A 16,382-nucleotide genomic window follows, 5' to 3' on the forward strand; every position below is an offset into this window, starting at 1 on the left:
TGGTGTTGGAGAGGGAGTCTAGAGCAGCGAGAGGAGGAAACGGAGTGCCCAGTGTGGCACAGAGCTGTCCTTGGGTTCTTAGGGTAGGGCACATAGCCACCACCCTGGGGACAGCTGGTGCCTTTGGCACCCTGTGCTGCAGGTAATTTGGGGAGGGGGAGTATGGCTGCAGAGACAGGCATGCCAGAAACAACACAACCCAAAGGCAACCTTTATTTATCCTTCAGCCACTGAACAGAATTTGGTATTTCTTACATCTCCTGCGCTGGGGCCCCGACATGTCCAGAGTCCCCAAAATGCATTTCCAATACCTCTGTCTATATACATATACATACATCCACAAGCAGGGACAGGGACTTGTCAGGGTTACAGAGGGGACCAGGTCCCAGGGCAAGGGGTGCTCAGCGTGGGGCACTGTGCCACCCTGCTCTGAAGGGAGTTAGTGCTGAAGCAGGGGCCAGACAAAGCCCAGGCCAGCAGCTGCTGCTGCCATGCCAAGCAAAGGCTGGTGGAGGGTATGCAACTACCACAGCAGCCCAAACCCACTAACTTTGTAGCACTGGAAACCCAAGACCCCTTTCCATCCCAGCCCTCACAGCAGCAGGGACAGGGTCCTCTCCAGCCCTCTGGCACGGCACGGCTCAGCAGCCCTTCCATGCTGGCCATGGCTCCTTGCCCTGCACAGGGCTCACGCAACAGGCAGGGCCTGCTGGGCCTTCACCTGGCAAGAGACAACACGTGGCATTAAGGAAGAGCACTGCTGTGCCCTGGGGACATGGACATGCTGGCTGAGGACAGACAAGGAAAATGCGTCCCAGTGTTCACCCAGCTAGGCCTCAACGCTCCACAATAACCACCACAGGGTGGCCATCTGTGCCATCTGTGTCCATCCCCAGGGCATCAGGACCAGGACACCCACCCCTATCCCGCACTGGCCATCAGGGCAAACTCACCTGCAGGTTCGTTCTGGCCTTGCGCAGCACATTGTGGGTCCTGGTCACTGCAGGAGAGAGAGATGGGGTCAGTGAAGTCCCCGTGCTGTAGAACCACCTCGGGCATGTGGGGACCAGGCCAGCTTGGCTGTGCCACCAGACCACGTACACTGGCTAACAATGAACTGCTCCATGCTGTCCTTGAGCTGGGCTGTGCTGTGCAGCCGCCTGGCCGTGCTCTGCAGGGCATCCTCCCTCTCGGAGAGCCGGGCCCGCAGCGCTGCAATCTCGCCCTGGAGCACCTGCTCCTGGGACAGAGGAGGATGATGAGCAGTGAGCACCCAGCCCCAGTGCCCTGCCAGCCCCCAGTGCCCTGCCGGCCCCAGTGCCCTGCCAGCCCCCAGCCCCTGCTCACCTTGCCCTGGTGCTGGGCAGGGCTCACGGGCAGCACAGTGGTCCAGAAGGCAGTGAGGAGAGACACGCACTCCTCCAGGATGCCGTGCAGGGTGCTGGCGCTGCCCCACAGATGCCCCTGCCCCGTGCCTGTCCATCCCAGGGCCTGCAGGAGAAAGGTGCGGGAGCGGGTGCTGCTAGGGCACCCCCATCCCGCTGCACCCGGGGAGTGGCCATGCTCAGCCCAGCGCAGCAGGGCAGTGCCAGCAGCATTCCCTGGGCTGCAGGCTCCCTGCCTCCAGCTGCCCCTGCAGGCCTCGGGTCTGCTTCTGGGCGCAGGAGCCACATAATGCACAGTGCGCTGAGGGTCTGGCCCCCAGCTGCTGCCTGCCCCGTCCTGCCCACGCTTTACCTCCTTTCCTGGGAGTGGGCAGTTGGGCAGCCCGAGTGCTGGGCGTGTGAGACACATCAGCTCCCGGGCCAAGACTTTTCCCTCCACGATGTGCTGCTCCAGGGCTCGGAACGTGTCCAGGCGGCCGACGACGTGAGCCCCCGTCAGCCCCTTGCTCTTCCTCACCAGCACATCTGCCCCATGTGGCTCTGTGGAGCAAGCTGGCTTAGGTGAGGACCACTGCCCGCTCCCCTTGTCACCCACCCTGTCCCATCCCGGGCACTTAACTCTGCCCTGAGCTCTCCAGTCTGGCTCAGTGAGGGTGCTGCCACGAGTTCATCAGATCTCAGCAGCCCCTGAGGCCTGCAGCAGGCAGGCTCTGGTACCCACCGTCCATCTGTCGGAGCACCGGCGTGCCAGGGGGCAGTGGGGAGAGGAGGGGAGCTGCTGAGTTAGTGCCAACATCGCGCACTGGAGGAGATGGGAAGCAGCCTGGAACAAGAAACTTCTGAGCCCCTGCAGATTGATGCGGCTCTATGCCTAGGGCTGCTTGGGTCCTGCCCTCCCTCTCTGCCTGCCAGCAGGGCCACTGTGTGCGACCTGCTGCCACAGAATGCCTGGGACCACCCGAGGGTTGCAGAGGGGCCAGCCATGCCCAGAGCAGGAGCCGGGCAGGGATGCTGTGCATGGGTCCCATACCTGCTCGTGTCGCAGCAGAGGGGCCAGGGAGGCTCTCGTAGACATGCAGCTCTGCACGCAGGGTCTGCAGGAGCAGGCGCTGCTCCTCACTCTGCTGCTGCAGGAGCGTCACTGAGTGCTGCAGCCTGCAGAGGTGACACGTGGGTCTGGTGCCAGCCATCCCTCCCAGTGCTGTGGCCCCGAGGCCACAGTACCCCAAGCCTTACCTGTTGTTATCCTCCTGCAGAGAGCGCCGCTCATTCCGGAGCTGCCGGACACTCTCTTGGCACTCAGAGAGCTCCTCCGCCAGCCTCTGCTCCTTCCCATGCCTCTGGCCCAGCTCTGCTTCAGCCTCCCGTGCCCGGGAGCAGGCAGCCAGCAGTGTCTCCTGCACCCGTGCCAGCTCTGGGGACAGAGAGCACGGAGGGGTCACCGCCTCCCCACTCAGGCCATGCCCCCTGGGACTCAGCCCCAGCCCTACCTTGGGAGAGGTGCTCACGCTGGAGCCGCAGGGTCCGGTTTTCCTCATGCAGAGCCTGGTTCTCCCTGCTCAGCTGCAGCCCCAGCTCTGGCGTCTGAGCACAGACATCACCGGGCAGTCCTGAGAAGGGAACAGTGCTGAGTCTGACCGCAGTGCCCCGTTGTGCTCAGGGTGAGCAGAGGGATGTGCAGAAGCCCCCGGCAGCCCCAGCCCTGCGCAGCAGCGTACCGCTGGCCTTGCCGGTGGAGGCCAGGCGGCGCTCCAGCTGCTCCCGGAGCCGGTCGTTGGTGCAGATGGATTCCTCCAGGCGCTGGCGCAGGTTGCGGATCTCCACCAGGTGTTCCTCCAGCAGGTCTGCCCCTGTCACAGCCCAGGACACGGCTCAGGGCGGGAAAGGCTGTGCCGCCTGCCCCTCGCCCTCCCCATGGCAGAGCCCTGTCCCACAGCTGCTGCAGTGCTGATCTCCTCCCCCGCAGGCAGGTGGGATGCCCGTGTGCTCTCCGACATGGACTGTACCTGTCAGCTTCTGGCCGGAGGGGTACCCCAGCGGCAGGGCCCCGCAGAGCAGCTGGCCGGGCGCGGGCACAGCCCAGGGTGCGCAGGTGTCGGTGGCCCTGGGGAGCTCAGCCAGGCCCTGCAGTGCTCCATGTCGGCAGAACGAGCCTGCGGCTTTGCTGCCCTCTCCAAAGGGGCCCAGTGGGACTGTGGGCTTTGCTGGTGCCATGGGCAGTGTCACACCTGCACACACAGGACAAAGTGGGGAGGAGGAGAAGGACAATGAGCAGGTAGGAAGAACATGGCCACACACTTCCTCCATCTACTTTTCCCCCCTTCTTGCTCTGTGCAACAGTGCAGTACAGTGTCTCCCATCACTGACATGTCCCAATCAAACCTATTCCCCCCTGAGGAGCAGGGGCTCTCCCAGAACTTGATGATTACATGACACAAGGTGGAGAGTCTCAGCCCCACTCCTACACAATAACTTACCAAATCCACCTTTTCCTAGAGGACCTGGGATATGGCACTGTCTCCGCTTAAGGCTAGTGCTGTCTCTGGATGGGTCCCTCCACCCCACCAGGTTCTCTCTACATGACAACCACACGTTCCCATTGTCCCCCAGCCAGAGCAGTGGGACCCAGCCTCAAAGCCATAGCTCCGAGAAGAAGGAGAAGATCAAGGGCAGGACATGCAGGTCAGAGGGGGTAGGGGATGACGTGTCACAGCACAGCATGCAGGGCGGGCAGGACCAAACCCAAGGCAAGAGGCAGTGTGCTCACTTTCTCCCAGTTGCCTCCGGAGCACCTGCAGTTCCTGCTGTGCCTCAGCCAGGGAGCAGACAGAATTCCCACAGCAGCCCAGGAGTGGTGGGGCTGCAGGAGGAGGGGGCCCGGCAGGGAGGAAGGGGGACAGCCCAGGGGCCAGGGCAGGCAGGGGAGCACTAACAGGTTTGGACAAGGAATCAAAGTGAAGGCCTAGAGACAGGAGAGAGATGGAGAGAGGTGTTACAGTGGCTCTGGCTCAGCCTGGCAGAAAGCCATCCTCCCTGGGGCTCTGGCACACCCCGAGAAGCCGAGTCCCTGTGTCCAGAGGCACTGCCCCTGGTCACCGAGCGGTACCTGCGTGTTGGGCGGGCTCCTCATGGCACTGGCTGTACTCGCTGGCCCCATCCCCATCAGAGCAGGGCTCCAGCCCCTCGGAGGTGAAGGACGAGCTGCTGCCAGAGTGGGATGACTCTGAGGGTGGGCAGCTGCTACCTGGGGACTCAGAGCGCTCCTGCAGCTTCACCTCCAGGCTCTCAATCACCTTCTCCTTCTCCTGGAGCTCCCGGCTAAGCCTGCGGAGGCGGCCCATTACCAGGTCTGGCCTCCATCCCACAGCCCTTTCCTACGTGATGCCCCACATGCCATGTCCCTCTAGTTCCCACAAGGATGCTGAGAGGTACAGAGTGCCCATGGGGCTCCCCATCCCCAGAGCAGAGGCAGCCCAAGGGCATCCATCTGAGGCAGAGACTCCAAGGGCACCCTGGGCCCCCACCCCAAGAGCAGTGATAGACCTCAGGGTGCCCATGCCAAACACATTCCACAAACCCTTCCCTGGGAACAGGTACCTCTGTGCCAGGAGTTCGTGACTGGTTTTACTCTCCCCATCTTGTTGATCTCCTGAAAAAGCAAGTCAGAGAAGAGCCAGTCAGTGTCTCCATGCCCCAGGATGCCTGGTCCCACACAGAGCCATAGCATGACAGGACAGCCCAACACAAAGCAGGTATCCCACACAGCATGACGTGACAGTGTCTGCTGCTCTTCACCCACCAAAATGTCCCTTTCTGACCCATCACACATCCACGACGTCCAGCCCCACTGCCCCCCCAGAGGTACTTACTGATGCCCAGCTTGTCACTGAGCCTCTCAGCCAGCTGCCTGCCCTGGGCCAGCTGCTCCCGAAAGCCCTGGCCCATGTAGTAGTCGATGTCAGTGCCACGAAGGAGGTCCTCGAAGGAGCGCAGGGCGTCCCGCAGGTGCTGGGCCAGGCTGCGGCTCACCCCACGGCCCTCCCGCAGCATCTGCCGCAAGTGGGAGAGCTCCCGAGCCTGTGCCTGGATCAAAGAGTTGTATTTCCTAGGAGAGATGGGCAAGCAGGGTGTTCACAGGGCAGTCAGACCCCCTGAGAACACAGCAGGGATGAAGTGCCGTGGAAGGAGTCTGTGCATCATCCACTGCTGGGCTCTGCCCCACCACAAAAACACCCCAGGAACCTGCCCGCAGGGAAACCACCCAACAAGGAGCCACCAGCCTCGGACAACTCCTGGACATCCCCGCATCTCCCCATCTGGTCCCAGCCCCCAGGGCCATACCCTGGCCAGGTGGCGGATTGCAGCTCCTTGGGCAAAGAGGCTCCGTGCTTGGCCGCAGGCAGCCGTGCCTCGAGCAGGGTGACGCGGTGCACCAGGCTCTGCAGGTCGCGGTGTGCCCGCAGGGCGGGCGGGCACAGAGTGCCGTGGCTGTCGGACTGCCAGCCCTCGTCCTCATCCGTGAGGCTGTGGGCTGGGGATGCCAAGGCCTTGGGAGCTGGCAAGGGCCGCTCAGCACCCGAGGTGTAGCCACTGGTGACAGAGATGGAGCGGGCACGGCGCTGCAGGCTCTGGATCACCTTGTTGGCATTGAGCAGCTGGGCCTTGAGGTCCTGGATGTGCTGGTGCAGGGCCTCCACATCCTCCAGGGCCATGGTTTTCTGAGCAGTTTTGCCCACTCTGGACATCCCTGGCTGGCACAGAGACCCCAGCTCCTCCCCCAGGCTGGTCTCACTGAATACATCTTGTTCCTCGCACTCTGCAGAGAGCACAGTGTGTCACTGCTCTACGCCAGGTGGGCAAAGCACAGGGATCCCTGGAACCCTGGCTCTCCTTACCGGGGCTGGTGGTCTCATCACGGTCAGCCTCCGTCTCACTTCGCCCACAGGTCTCATAGCCCAGGTCCTGGAAGTCCACCTGCACTTGCTTGCTGAGCTGCTGTGTCTGAGGTTCACCTGCTGGGCAGCACCATCAGCTCAGGGTTCCCCAGGCAGGATTCAGCACTCCTGCCCTGTGCACAGCACAGTGCACAGGGCTCAGAACACACCCCCACCCCACCCTGGCTTTTAACTCACGGAGCAGGACGTGGTATTTCTCCAGTTGCTCAGCTTGTGCCCTCACTGTGGCCTCCGAGGCAGCGAGCTTGTCCTGCAGCTCCTGGCACTGCCTTTGACCCTGTGCCACCTGGGAGCGCAGCTCTGCACCCAGCCGTGGCCAGCCCCCACCGGGAACCGAGCCCTCCGCCTGCCGGAGGGAAGATGGGCTGTCAGCTCCCCATTTCCCCCCTCATCCCCAGCTCTATTTTCATCTCCAGCCTGGTTCCCTGTTCCACTTACATGGCTCCCGTCCCCTCCATCCGTGCTGCCAGGGCAGGGTCTCTTCGGTGTATCATCCTGGCATCGAGCCTCCAGCGCTGGGCGTTTGGTGGGCACAGCTCCCCTCTCTGCCGAGAACCCCTGGCCGTCCCCAAGGGAGCTGCGGCTCTTCCGCTGCAGCCTGCGGGGCTCAGGGGCCAGAGGGCAGCCCAGCCCCGGCTCCTCCTGCTCCCCGCTCTCCAGCAGCGACGTGGCTTCACCCATCCGCTCTTTCAGCTCGGCGTTTTCCAGGCACAGGCTCAGCATCGCCTTCCTGGGGGCACAAGACACAGTGAAGGGCAGACAGAGGCCGGGATGCAGGGTGTCCCCTCCGGCCACTGCCAGCCCTGGCTCCAGAGCCGCAGAGCTCTTGCCTGATGTGTGAGACAGAGGAGAAGCCGGCTTCCTCCAGCTGCGCTTTCAGCTCCCGCAGCTCTTCCTCAGCCCGCAGCTCCCGTTCGGGCACGGTGGGCGCTGTGCTCCTTTCAGTGCCCCCATTTTCCTTGCGGCCCCGGGGGTTGCCCTGGAGGCACAAAGACAGAGGGTGACAGGGACGTTTCCGAAGGCGCTGGGACGCAGTTTGGCGGTGGCGCAGTGCCCAGCTCCGCCACCCCTGTTCCCTGGCGCTGCCCCGACTCACCTGCTGGGTCGCCAAGCCACGGGCTGCCTCCTCCTTCATGCTGTCGGTGAAGTTGGTGCTGGCATCGGTGTGCCTAGCTGCGGCCTGACCTGGGGGACAGCAGAGCACGACAAGGCGCTCAGAGCGGCGACACTGGCACCACTGCCTCTGTCCCCTCCTCCCTGCTGGCAGCCATGGTCACTGCAGGCAGCCCCAGGGCAGGTGTCTGCTCTCCTGGTGCTGGGATATTCCGGGCTGGACCGGGTTTCCCGGGGATGGGGCACTGCAGTGGCTCCTGCCCCATGCACACCTCGTGCTTGCTGCCCGACACAGACACATGCACACCCGCCCTGCGGACACTGCACAGGCCCCAGCCAGCAGCAGCAGCATGGCCAGGGAGCCTCTTGGGGCTGCCCCAAGCCGGCGGGAGGATTGGGGTGCACACCCCACCCTCACCTGCCCAGGCAGGGCTGCTCGGGAGCAGCCACCCTGCCCGCAGTGCCCAAGCCGTGCTGCTTGCGAGCCCTGTGCTGGCTTTGCAGAGGTGAAGGGACAGTTGTGTCCTGTACCACAGTGCATGGGGGCTTGGGTGGAGCTGGGGTCATGCGTTTCTGCTTGCACACAGCTCTGCTCCTGCCCCCTTGGTGCCAAACCCTGGGTGAGGACTCGAACCCGTTGTCTGGGCAGCTGGGCTGCCCCAATCCCCCTTCTCCCCAGGGGGAGAGACCGTCAGACAGGGCCCAAGGCTATCCCCTAGGGCTGTGAAGGGCCAGGTTCCACAGCTCCCTGTGCACTACAGGAGAGGTAACTGCTCTGCCGGACACAAAATCCATCACCATCAGCTCTGGAGCTGCCAGGTAAGGCACAACACAGAGCAGGGGAACACACAGAGATGCTGTCAGGAGAGAGGCCAAGCAGCACTGGTGAAAGGGAAGCCAGCAGGGATGCATTTGGCTCTCAGAAAAGGTAGCCAAGGACCAGGCAGCAACGTGCCTTGCAGCAGGGCAGGCATTTGCACCAGGCACTGTGCTCACAGATGGGGACACACGCAGGAGACGCACGTGTGCCCTGAGGCTGCCAAACTGTGGGGCACCTCACTGCTGAACTTGGGTAGACATCACCCTGCATGGGCTGCAGCCGTGTCCCAGGGAGCACAGGCAGCCGTCACTGCCCCAGGGAGCAAGGACAGTTTCTCCATCACGGAGAAATGCTGTTCTGGCAGCAGAACGCCCAGCGACGGCTGCAGGTGACGGCAGCACGGCAGGGAAGAAGCAGCTCCTGCAGGTCGCACTCGGCCCAGGCAAAGCACAGCCCTGTGAGCCCCCAGGGACAGAACCAGCCAGGGCGACAGCAGTGCCTGTGGGGCCCTGAAGGGTGAGGGGATGCAGACGGTCTGCTGCAGACTTTTCTGGGGGGCTGAGGGCCACAAGGCTCTCAAGGTGGGGCACCCTGGCTGAGGGACCACAGCAGGGTGACACACAGCTGCTCTGGGAACATGGGAGAACCAGCTCCTGTGCCAGGGCACAGCATCCCACTTCTCACCACTGCCCATAGCTCCGCACAGCTCCCAGGGCTCCAAGGCTGAGGACTAAAAGGGAGCGCAATTCTCAATGAAAAAGGACCCCAAAACCAACTAGAAACAAGGGGCAGAACGGGAAGCTGGTGCTGAGGAGCAGAGATGTGTGCAGGCAGGGCAGCTGTGCCCAGGCTGGTGGTCACCACACGCTTGTGCCCCTCATCACAGCAGGCACACCAGGCTGCTCAGCTCTGTGTGTGCCACCAGCACAGGAGACAAGAGATGCAAGCACAGGAGACAAGAGATGCAAGCACAGGAGACAAGAGATGCAAGCACAGCTCTACTTTTCCACAGAGCCCCAGCCCCCTCTGAAGGCACAGAGAATTAGTTACATGCTTGCAAATTGTACACTGCCCAAGCAGGGACACTCAGGTACACTGGTTGCACAGAAATCTTCACACTGCTGGGAACAAGGGACGGGAGGCAAGGTCCTTGGGGAAGTTCAGAGAGGAAAGAATAACTTCCACAAAGAGCTACGAGACAGCGCAAAGCACTTCACAGTTTGACAGAAGGTGATCTCAGACAGGAAATGCTCAGCCAGGATTATCAGGGATAAGAGGAGGCCTTAAAAAACAGGCCAGAAAAGCAGGGGCAGGATAGCACTGCCCCTAAGGGGCACTTCACAGCACCGATGCTAACAGAGGCAGAGACAGACCTACAGCAAAACACAGTCACAGGTGGAGAAGGGAGGCACCCGAGCACCAGCCACGACTCCTCTCAGGCCATGCCAGTAAGTCTGGGCTGGGTCCTGGGCTCCATGGCACCCAAGGGACGAGGAGGCCAGCTGGGCATCAGTGCCAGGATGGCAGAGGGAAAATGGAAAGGTAAGAAGAGGGACACAAAGGATTCTACAAAGTGAGAAGCAAAAGGATGAAGAGAAGATGGTGCTACACAGAGGAGTGAGAGGAAGGGAAGGAGATGAAACACAAGAAGGGAAAAGCTAACAAAATCCAGAGCTGCCCATCAGCTCCCAGCTGTGTCCGTCCAGGCCACAGGGAACTGCTGCGGTCAGGGTGCAGCAGTGCTGACCTGCTTCGTGCAAAGGGAGAGCTGCGCTGCCTCCATCCCCCTGTGGCACAGGAAGAAGCCCTCAGGGCAGCACAAGGCTCGGGACAGGCGGTGCCAGCTGCAGCAACTGCAAGGAGCCATGCAGCACAGCAGTCGCAGGTTCAGGTGTGCAGCCCAGCACCGTGGAGTTCTTCAGCTCTGCCTGCCCCTAGTTCAGCCTCCCCAGCAAGCACAGATGCTCAGAGGTGCAAAATTTGCTCCTGTCATTTTGAGAAGTGATTGAGTGCAAGACAGCAGATCCACAGCCCACTGCCCATGGGAAGCCCTGGTCAGTGGAAGGTTGTTCCTACTGCTTTTCAGCTTTCACATGAGCTCCCACATTCCCAGAGGAGGTGGAAGAGGGCCTGGAAAATGTAAGCAGTGTTGCCAAGGGGGACAGACCCCAGCAGCTCAGAAATAGGGTCTGTCCACGGCCCAAGGGGCACGTGGAGCATGTAAGGGATATGTGCACGTACGAGTGAGGGAGCAGACCCAGCCCAGACCCTGGGAGCAGGGACAGGTCTCAGTCCCCCCAAACCATCTGTCAAAAAGTGGAGGAAGCTCTCCCATAAAGGCACTTGCAAGTTAGGTTGAAACGACTTACAATTAGGGAAAAAAAAGGCAGTCAGTAAAATCCTCAGCCCTGGAGTAAGATTTGGTTTAAGCATAAACTGAACTGCTGGTTCTACACTCAAGTCTTGTGTAAAAGGCCCAGGCAACTATCCCCAGGTCTTGAATTCTCCGTCTCTGGAACAGACTTTTCCATATACACTGTCTCCCTTTGGGCCAGCCACCATGAACCCAAGGGGTGGATGTTACTGGGTAAGAAAAATGGTGAGGGAATACAAAAATTCACACTCATGCACTTGGGAGATGATAGAAAACATCTGGTGTTTCCTTCAGAGATAGGGAATCTTTATTTGGCCCATGGTGGTGGGAAGAGAAGGGAGATAGAGGGGAATAACTAAAATGGAATGACTTGAATGTGCAAATACATCAGTGGCCACCAGGGTGGGTCAGACAGGAACACACGAGACACAGGTGGATTGCACTGATCGCCGTTTCCAAAGCAGCTCAAAAATAAAACAAAACAAAAGCCCTGCAGCAGCAGTTCTATCGTACCATCACTAAGTACCAAAGCTCAGAGTCAGTGAGACAGGTTAGTGAACCGTTTCCGTGGCAGGCGGGCGAGCGCCAGTGCTCAGAAGGCATGCTGGGGTAGGACTCTCACACGCTCCTGTTCCCCACCTCCTATGGCGCCCTGTGTCTCCAGCCTGCTCAAACACTCCAGGCTTCTTCCAAGAGCTTCTTCCAGCTGTCCCCGGAGCTCGTGGACCCCTTCCAGCTCCACCTGCAGGGCGTGGTCTCTCGCAGCACTGAGCGGACACGCGGCACAGGAGGGAAGAGGGTTAGCCAGGCCTCCACACCGGCCCTGCCCTCAGGGGCACCGAGCCAGGCACAGCCCCGGGGCTCCCTGGGCAGCTCAGCCACCTCCTGCCTCACCTCGAACCTCCCCAGAGCACAGACACCCCCAAAAAAGGCCCCAGTCCGCGGTAGGGGCCTCGGAGTCACAGCTGCTCTGCAGTACTTTCCCAGGCACTCCACTTATGAGCTCCCTAGCTATCAGGTAGCTCAAATATCCCAGAGGCTGCAGCCCTGTGAAGGGCAGGGGATTAAATCAGGGGACAGGCCTGGATAAGCACCTAGAGAGATCCTTATCAACCCAACAGTTAGTTGAGAATTTAACAGCAGTCTCTGAAAGGCGGCCAAGTGTGGGTGGGAAACTGACTTGGGAAAAGATAAGCCAAGGAACAGAGATTGAAATCCCAGTAAGACTCCCAATTTAGTGGGGGGAGTTCAGGGAGCCATTAAAGCTGGCCAGTGCAGCCTCTACGAGGGAAAAAGGCAGCCTAAAACTTGGACTGTCTAAGAAGCATTTGGCTGATCCTTAGCCTAGACTCCCTCTTCCCCCACTGAAAACTCTCAGACTTGGAGAATGATCCCTGCTTCAGGGATTGTCCCACTGGACCAGCCACGTCTGCCCTGGCAGCAGAGCAAGGCAGCACAGAGCCAAGGCAGCCTCACTTACCTGTCTGGGTGTGTGTGGAACTTCACCAGGCTGCCATAGAGCTGCCTCTCGGCCTGGAGAGCCTCATTTAACTGATTCCTCTCAGCCACCAGCCCTTCCAGCATCAGTAACAACTGCTTGGAGAGAAGGGACAAGGTGTGGCTCTTAAACAGAGACAGAAATCAAAGGAGGTATCTTAGCTGTCCCTGACAAACTGGGGGTTCTCTTTCCTCTCTTGCTTGTGTCCAAGTTGGTCCGTGTCATCCCTGGACTCCCAAAAGACTCTGCCCTTTGGACAAGTGCTAAGGAGAACTGATCTCCTCCTCTGTATTCCCACAACCACACACAGCCAGCTTCCAGGAACAAACACATCCTAGCGTATCCAAAGGCTAAAAACAAAGCCTCATAACTGAGCACCAGCAGAAATACAAACACATCCAAGCTTGCCCCACTGGCACACTACCTGCTGCCTTCTGTTTCCAGTAGCCTCCTGTCCTTGGGACTCTGCTATGGCCACTTTCTCCCGAAGCACTAGCACTTCTTGTGTCAGCCTTTCCATGGCTGGAATTTCTTCAGGATCCACCAGCTGCATCTGCAGATCCTGAAACCAAACAAACAGCAGGAGAGCTCATTGAGGAGGGGATCAGTAACAGAGACAGCTGGACCCTCGCAAACCTCCCTGGAATGCAATTGACAGAAGTTTCCAGTGTTTGGAAAGATCCAGGTCTTCTAAGAAAAAAATGCTAAAGCACCAAGAGTGGATTAGGCACAGACTGTAGTTCTCAGTAAGAACCAGGAAGGGACACAAGAAGGGTGCAGTCTCATTAAAGGACTTGAAGGAGGGTGTTTGGTACAGAAAGTGCAAAACATCGACTAAGAACAGTTTGGGGCTTTTGCTTTCTGCCCAAAGGAACCCAGAGAGCTGTAGGACAACCAGCAGCAATAGCATCCACAGCCAGCCAGCCACACTGCTCTGAGGATGTGGGGGGTGAAGAGACTCCTCTGCAGCCTTCCACGTGGAACTCACCCAGCCTAGCACAGCCTCTCACCTTGATGAGGTCCTCTTTCATCTGGATGGTTCTGGTCAAGGACTCGATATCTGAGGCCTGCACCTGCAGCTCCTCCTCCTGTGTGGCCACGACGGACTGGAGAGCAGTGAGCTCCCGCTGCAGGGGGAAGAGAAGCCCGTCAGAGACTTCTGAAATCCAACACCCCCCTGCAGGACACTGCCCCATTTCTCCCACTGGGGGTACCCCCACAAGAGTAAGGTCCAAAACCTCCAGCCAGGGGCAGCCCTAAGATGTCCCAAAAGCAAAGGAGATCAGCACAGGCTCCATTACAGGCTCACCCTGCTTTCCCTTTCCTTCTTTGCCATTAGCTCCAGCTCCTCTTTGGCATTGACAAGATCCTTCTCCAGTTCTGCTGCTGACATCGTAACTGCAAAGACAGCTTGGTTACTGCAGGAACACCACATGCCCGTTCAGACCTCAGGAACACACACAACTCCTCTGGCTAGACAGGGCCCTGATGCTTGTGCCCCCTATCACACTGTTTCTTAGTAAATGCTCTTCTTCCCTGCTTGATCTTTCAACAGCAGCCGAAAGCAATGGCAACATCACAGGCCTACTGTCCTACTCCGGGCAAAGTTCAAGTGCTCTGGTCCCAAAGCAAAACCCAAACAGTTACACTTGTCCCAGCTCAGCCTGAAACAAAGTCAAAAACTCTCCAGTGGACAGCCTCAGATCTTGAGTACAAACACCTCAGCTCAAACCCAACAGCAGCCTTTCTCTTTCCCTTACTCCCATCCTCAGACATCACCCAGAAGAGAGGCAGACGTTTATTTTTAAATCCTCTTGTTCAACGTGCACTACTCTTCCACAGTTTTATGCAATCATGTTTCTCCCACAGCAGAAAGCCCTGGTCATATTTGGGGACCTCAAAAGAACTGTCCCACACTCACCTCCCTCTGTCCTGCAGCTGCTGTCCTCCTGTGGGGATCCAGCAATGACTGTAGCTGCACAAGCTCTTTGCAGTATCTCCTGAAACATAAAAGTCTCCAGGTTTGCATTTTCATGGGGAACACACAGCTTCCCCAGAATTCCAGGGCTGCAGCAAAGCTGCTGGCTGTTCTGTTGACACCTCTAAAATGTCAAAAAACAATTAAGGGGATATAGCCAGGAAGCAGGAACAAGTGAACTGCACCCAGAAACTCTATGTGTGGGGAAGAGGGCGCTGGCCTTGTTCTATTTGGCACTGGGAAGCCGCTGGCAGCGTCTTCACAAAGATTAAACAGTTTCACTCAATTGTAGTAAGACCGTCTTTCAACTGAGACTCATCTTTCTCTCAGATGTGGCCCAAAGAGACCAGGAAAAAAAAACATATCCCTGGAAGTCTCTAGAGCTGGGAATAGAAACCTGTTTACAGCTGCTTGAAAACATTCAACAGCTCACTAATAAACCATTAACAGCTGCTCACGTAGGAGCCATGGCATATGCAGCCTTGGAGCTGTGTTCAGCCTCAAAGGGGGTTTTAGCAAAGCTGCTTTAAAAATACCAACTCCAATTGTGGAAGAGACAGCAAACAGCCAGCAGGCTCTGCCAAGAATTAGTGGGACCTAAATTTAGCTCTCATGTCCCCTCCAGAATGTGACAATGTCAGGGAGGGGATTACAATACAGCAAGGCAGCCCAGCCCAAGGAAGGAGTGGGTCAATGCTGGAAGGTCAAAGGGTGGATGTCTTTCATACTCTCACGTGCCCCAGGGTTCAATTACTGCTCCATCAAAACAAAGAGACACTGAGTGACAAAGGCTGGTGAAATCAAGATCGGAACATTCAGGCAGCATTCCTGCTCCTCAGTTTCTTCTCCTCCTCTAGGAAGTCTTTCTGGTAATCCCACTTTCATTTCTGTCATTCTCTGTGGTGCTCTTCTCTCTCCTATTTCCTTCTGTGGCAATCCGTTCTTTCTGAAGCCCCAAGGCCACAGAGAGAGAAACACAGTGCATGATTCTTACTTGTACAGGTTGTTTGTCCTGCTTCAATGGCCTGGCACCAGCTGACTGGGTCCCAACAGAGTCCCTCCCCAACACGTGCTGGCGCAGCAGTTGTAGCTCACAGCTCCTTTCAGCCAAAGCCTCAGCCATCTTCTCTGCAGCCACCTGATTGAGGGGGAAAATTACAGATAGGGCCATGACCAGGAGTAGGATCCTGGTCCTTCTTCTTCCTTAGATACTAAGGGAAACCATCTCAATATTTATCTGTCACTGGAGACTCTGCAAACCAGCCTGGCAGATACTGCACCTGGGCACTCACACCCACTCCAGTGCAGCCCTCCCATCTCTGCTCACCAGCCTGTCTGGCACAGAGGAACAAACTCCGTTCCGCTGGGCCTGCTCAGGGGCTTCTCTTTGCTTAACAAAAGTCAAGGCCACCCACCTCAGCCTCCCACTGTGGCACTGCACAAAACTCACTCTGCTCTGCTGCTCCTTGGTGCTCAGAGCCTGCAGCAGCTCCCGAATTTCAGCATCATGCTCCATGGTTTGACGGTTCCGGTCACTGAGGAGATCCTGCAGCATCTTCTCCTTGTGCTGGAGACGCAGGCACAGCTCCTCTGCTACCTCACTCTGCCCTGGGCCCAGCTTGCACAGCAGAGTTGCTGTAAGTTCCTGAGCAAGGGGGAGTAAAGGAGAGAGACTGGAAGTTGTTCAAGGACTCTCCAGCCTGGGTGTAGCTGAGGGAGCAGTGTCAGCTGGCACAGGTGTGTTCAAATGCCAAAAGCAGCCAGCCTCCAAACCCTGAGCACAGCTTCGGGCAGCAGCCTCTGATTTGGGACCACTCTTTCTACGGACAAACTGGCTGAGGAAGCCAAACAGGCTCAGGAAGCCAAGCTAAGGCCTTACCTCCACTTCCTTGTTCCTGTCATGCAGGCAGGTCTGCAGCTGTTGGATGATCCCCTCCTGCTCCTTCTGCCTGCTGCCAGATTTGGCCTCAATCTCCTCTTTGAGCCAGCGGAGGTTTTGGCAGGTTGCTGAGACCTGCTCCAGTTCCAGGGTTTTGGCTTTCAGGAGGGTCTCCAGGCTCTGAGTAGCACAACACAAGCAGCTCAAGCAGTGACAGAAACTTAAGCAAAACTGGAAACACCAGTCTCTACTGCTAGCAGAATCACACAGATTCACCCATCTGCCCCAGCTGTCCTCTATGCCTGGCCCAGAAACAAGAGTGACCCAGGAACTTGACCCACACACCTGCAGACACCCTCCCCAGGGCACTCAGAGGAAGA

General features: G+C 58.4%; 1 protein-coding gene across 8 annotated transcripts in view; it reads right to left on the minus strand.

Annotated features, from left to right (window-relative positions):
• Window positions 1-183: 183 nt before the first annotated feature.
• PDE4DIP (phosphodiesterase 4D interacting protein) overlaps window positions 184-16,382 on the minus strand; it is a 36,669-nt gene continuing 20,470 nt past the window's right edge. For 3 of the 8 annotated variants that reach the window (XM_063406707.1, XM_063406706.1, XM_063406701.1), the window contains 29 exons: window positions 16,003-16,182; window positions 15,574-15,768; window positions 15,118-15,261; window positions 14,067-14,145; window positions 13,455-13,543; window positions 13,156-13,272; window positions 12,570-12,707; window positions 12,128-12,243; window positions 11,287-11,414; window positions 7,437-7,525; window positions 7,171-7,319; window positions 6,779-7,070; window positions 6,518-6,686; window positions 6,281-6,397; window positions 5,727-6,201; window positions 5,255-5,490; window positions 4,983-5,034; window positions 4,492-4,709; window positions 4,153-4,347; window positions 3,392-3,613; window positions 3,104-3,235; window positions 2,876-2,995; window positions 2,622-2,799; window positions 2,416-2,540; window positions 2,107-2,208; window positions 1,348-1,925; window positions 1,102-1,240; window positions 954-1,000; window positions 184-721 (listed from right to left, as the gene is read on the minus strand). In XM_063406707.1, the coding sequence (XP_063262777.1) occupies window positions 689-721; window positions 954-1,000; window positions 1,102-1,240; window positions 1,348-1,925; window positions 2,107-2,208; window positions 2,416-2,540; window positions 2,622-2,799; window positions 2,876-2,995; window positions 3,104-3,235; window positions 3,392-3,613; window positions 4,153-4,347; window positions 4,492-4,709; window positions 4,983-5,034; window positions 5,255-5,490; window positions 5,727-6,201; window positions 6,281-6,397; window positions 6,518-6,686; window positions 6,779-7,070; window positions 7,171-7,319; window positions 7,437-7,525; window positions 11,287-11,414; window positions 12,128-12,243; window positions 12,570-12,707; window positions 13,156-13,272; window positions 13,455-13,543; window positions 14,067-14,145; window positions 15,118-15,261; window positions 15,574-15,768; window positions 16,003-16,182 (4,854 nt within the window). In that variant the 3' untranslated portion in view covers window positions 184-688. The remainder of the gene's footprint in view (window positions 722-953; window positions 1,001-1,101; window positions 1,241-1,347; window positions 1,926-2,106; window positions 2,209-2,415; window positions 2,541-2,621; window positions 2,800-2,875; window positions 2,996-3,103; window positions 3,236-3,391; window positions 3,614-4,152; window positions 4,348-4,491; window positions 4,710-4,982; window positions 5,035-5,254; window positions 5,491-5,726; window positions 6,202-6,280; window positions 6,398-6,517; window positions 6,687-6,778; window positions 7,071-7,170; window positions 7,320-7,436; window positions 7,526-11,286; window positions 11,415-12,127; window positions 12,244-12,569; window positions 12,708-13,155; window positions 13,273-13,454; window positions 13,544-14,066; window positions 14,146-15,117; window positions 15,262-15,573; window positions 15,769-16,002; window positions 16,183-16,382) is intronic. The other 5 variants (XM_063406708.1, XM_063406705.1, XM_063406702.1 and 2 more) reach the window with 4 other exon arrangements.

Source organism: Prinia subflava, chromosome 10 (assembly GCF_021018805.1).
Source record: "Prinia subflava isolate CZ2003 ecotype Zambia chromosome 10, Cam_Psub_1.2, whole genome shotgun sequence".
Classification (NCBI taxonomy): Eukaryota; Metazoa; Chordata; class Aves; order Passeriformes; family Cisticolidae; genus Prinia; species Prinia subflava.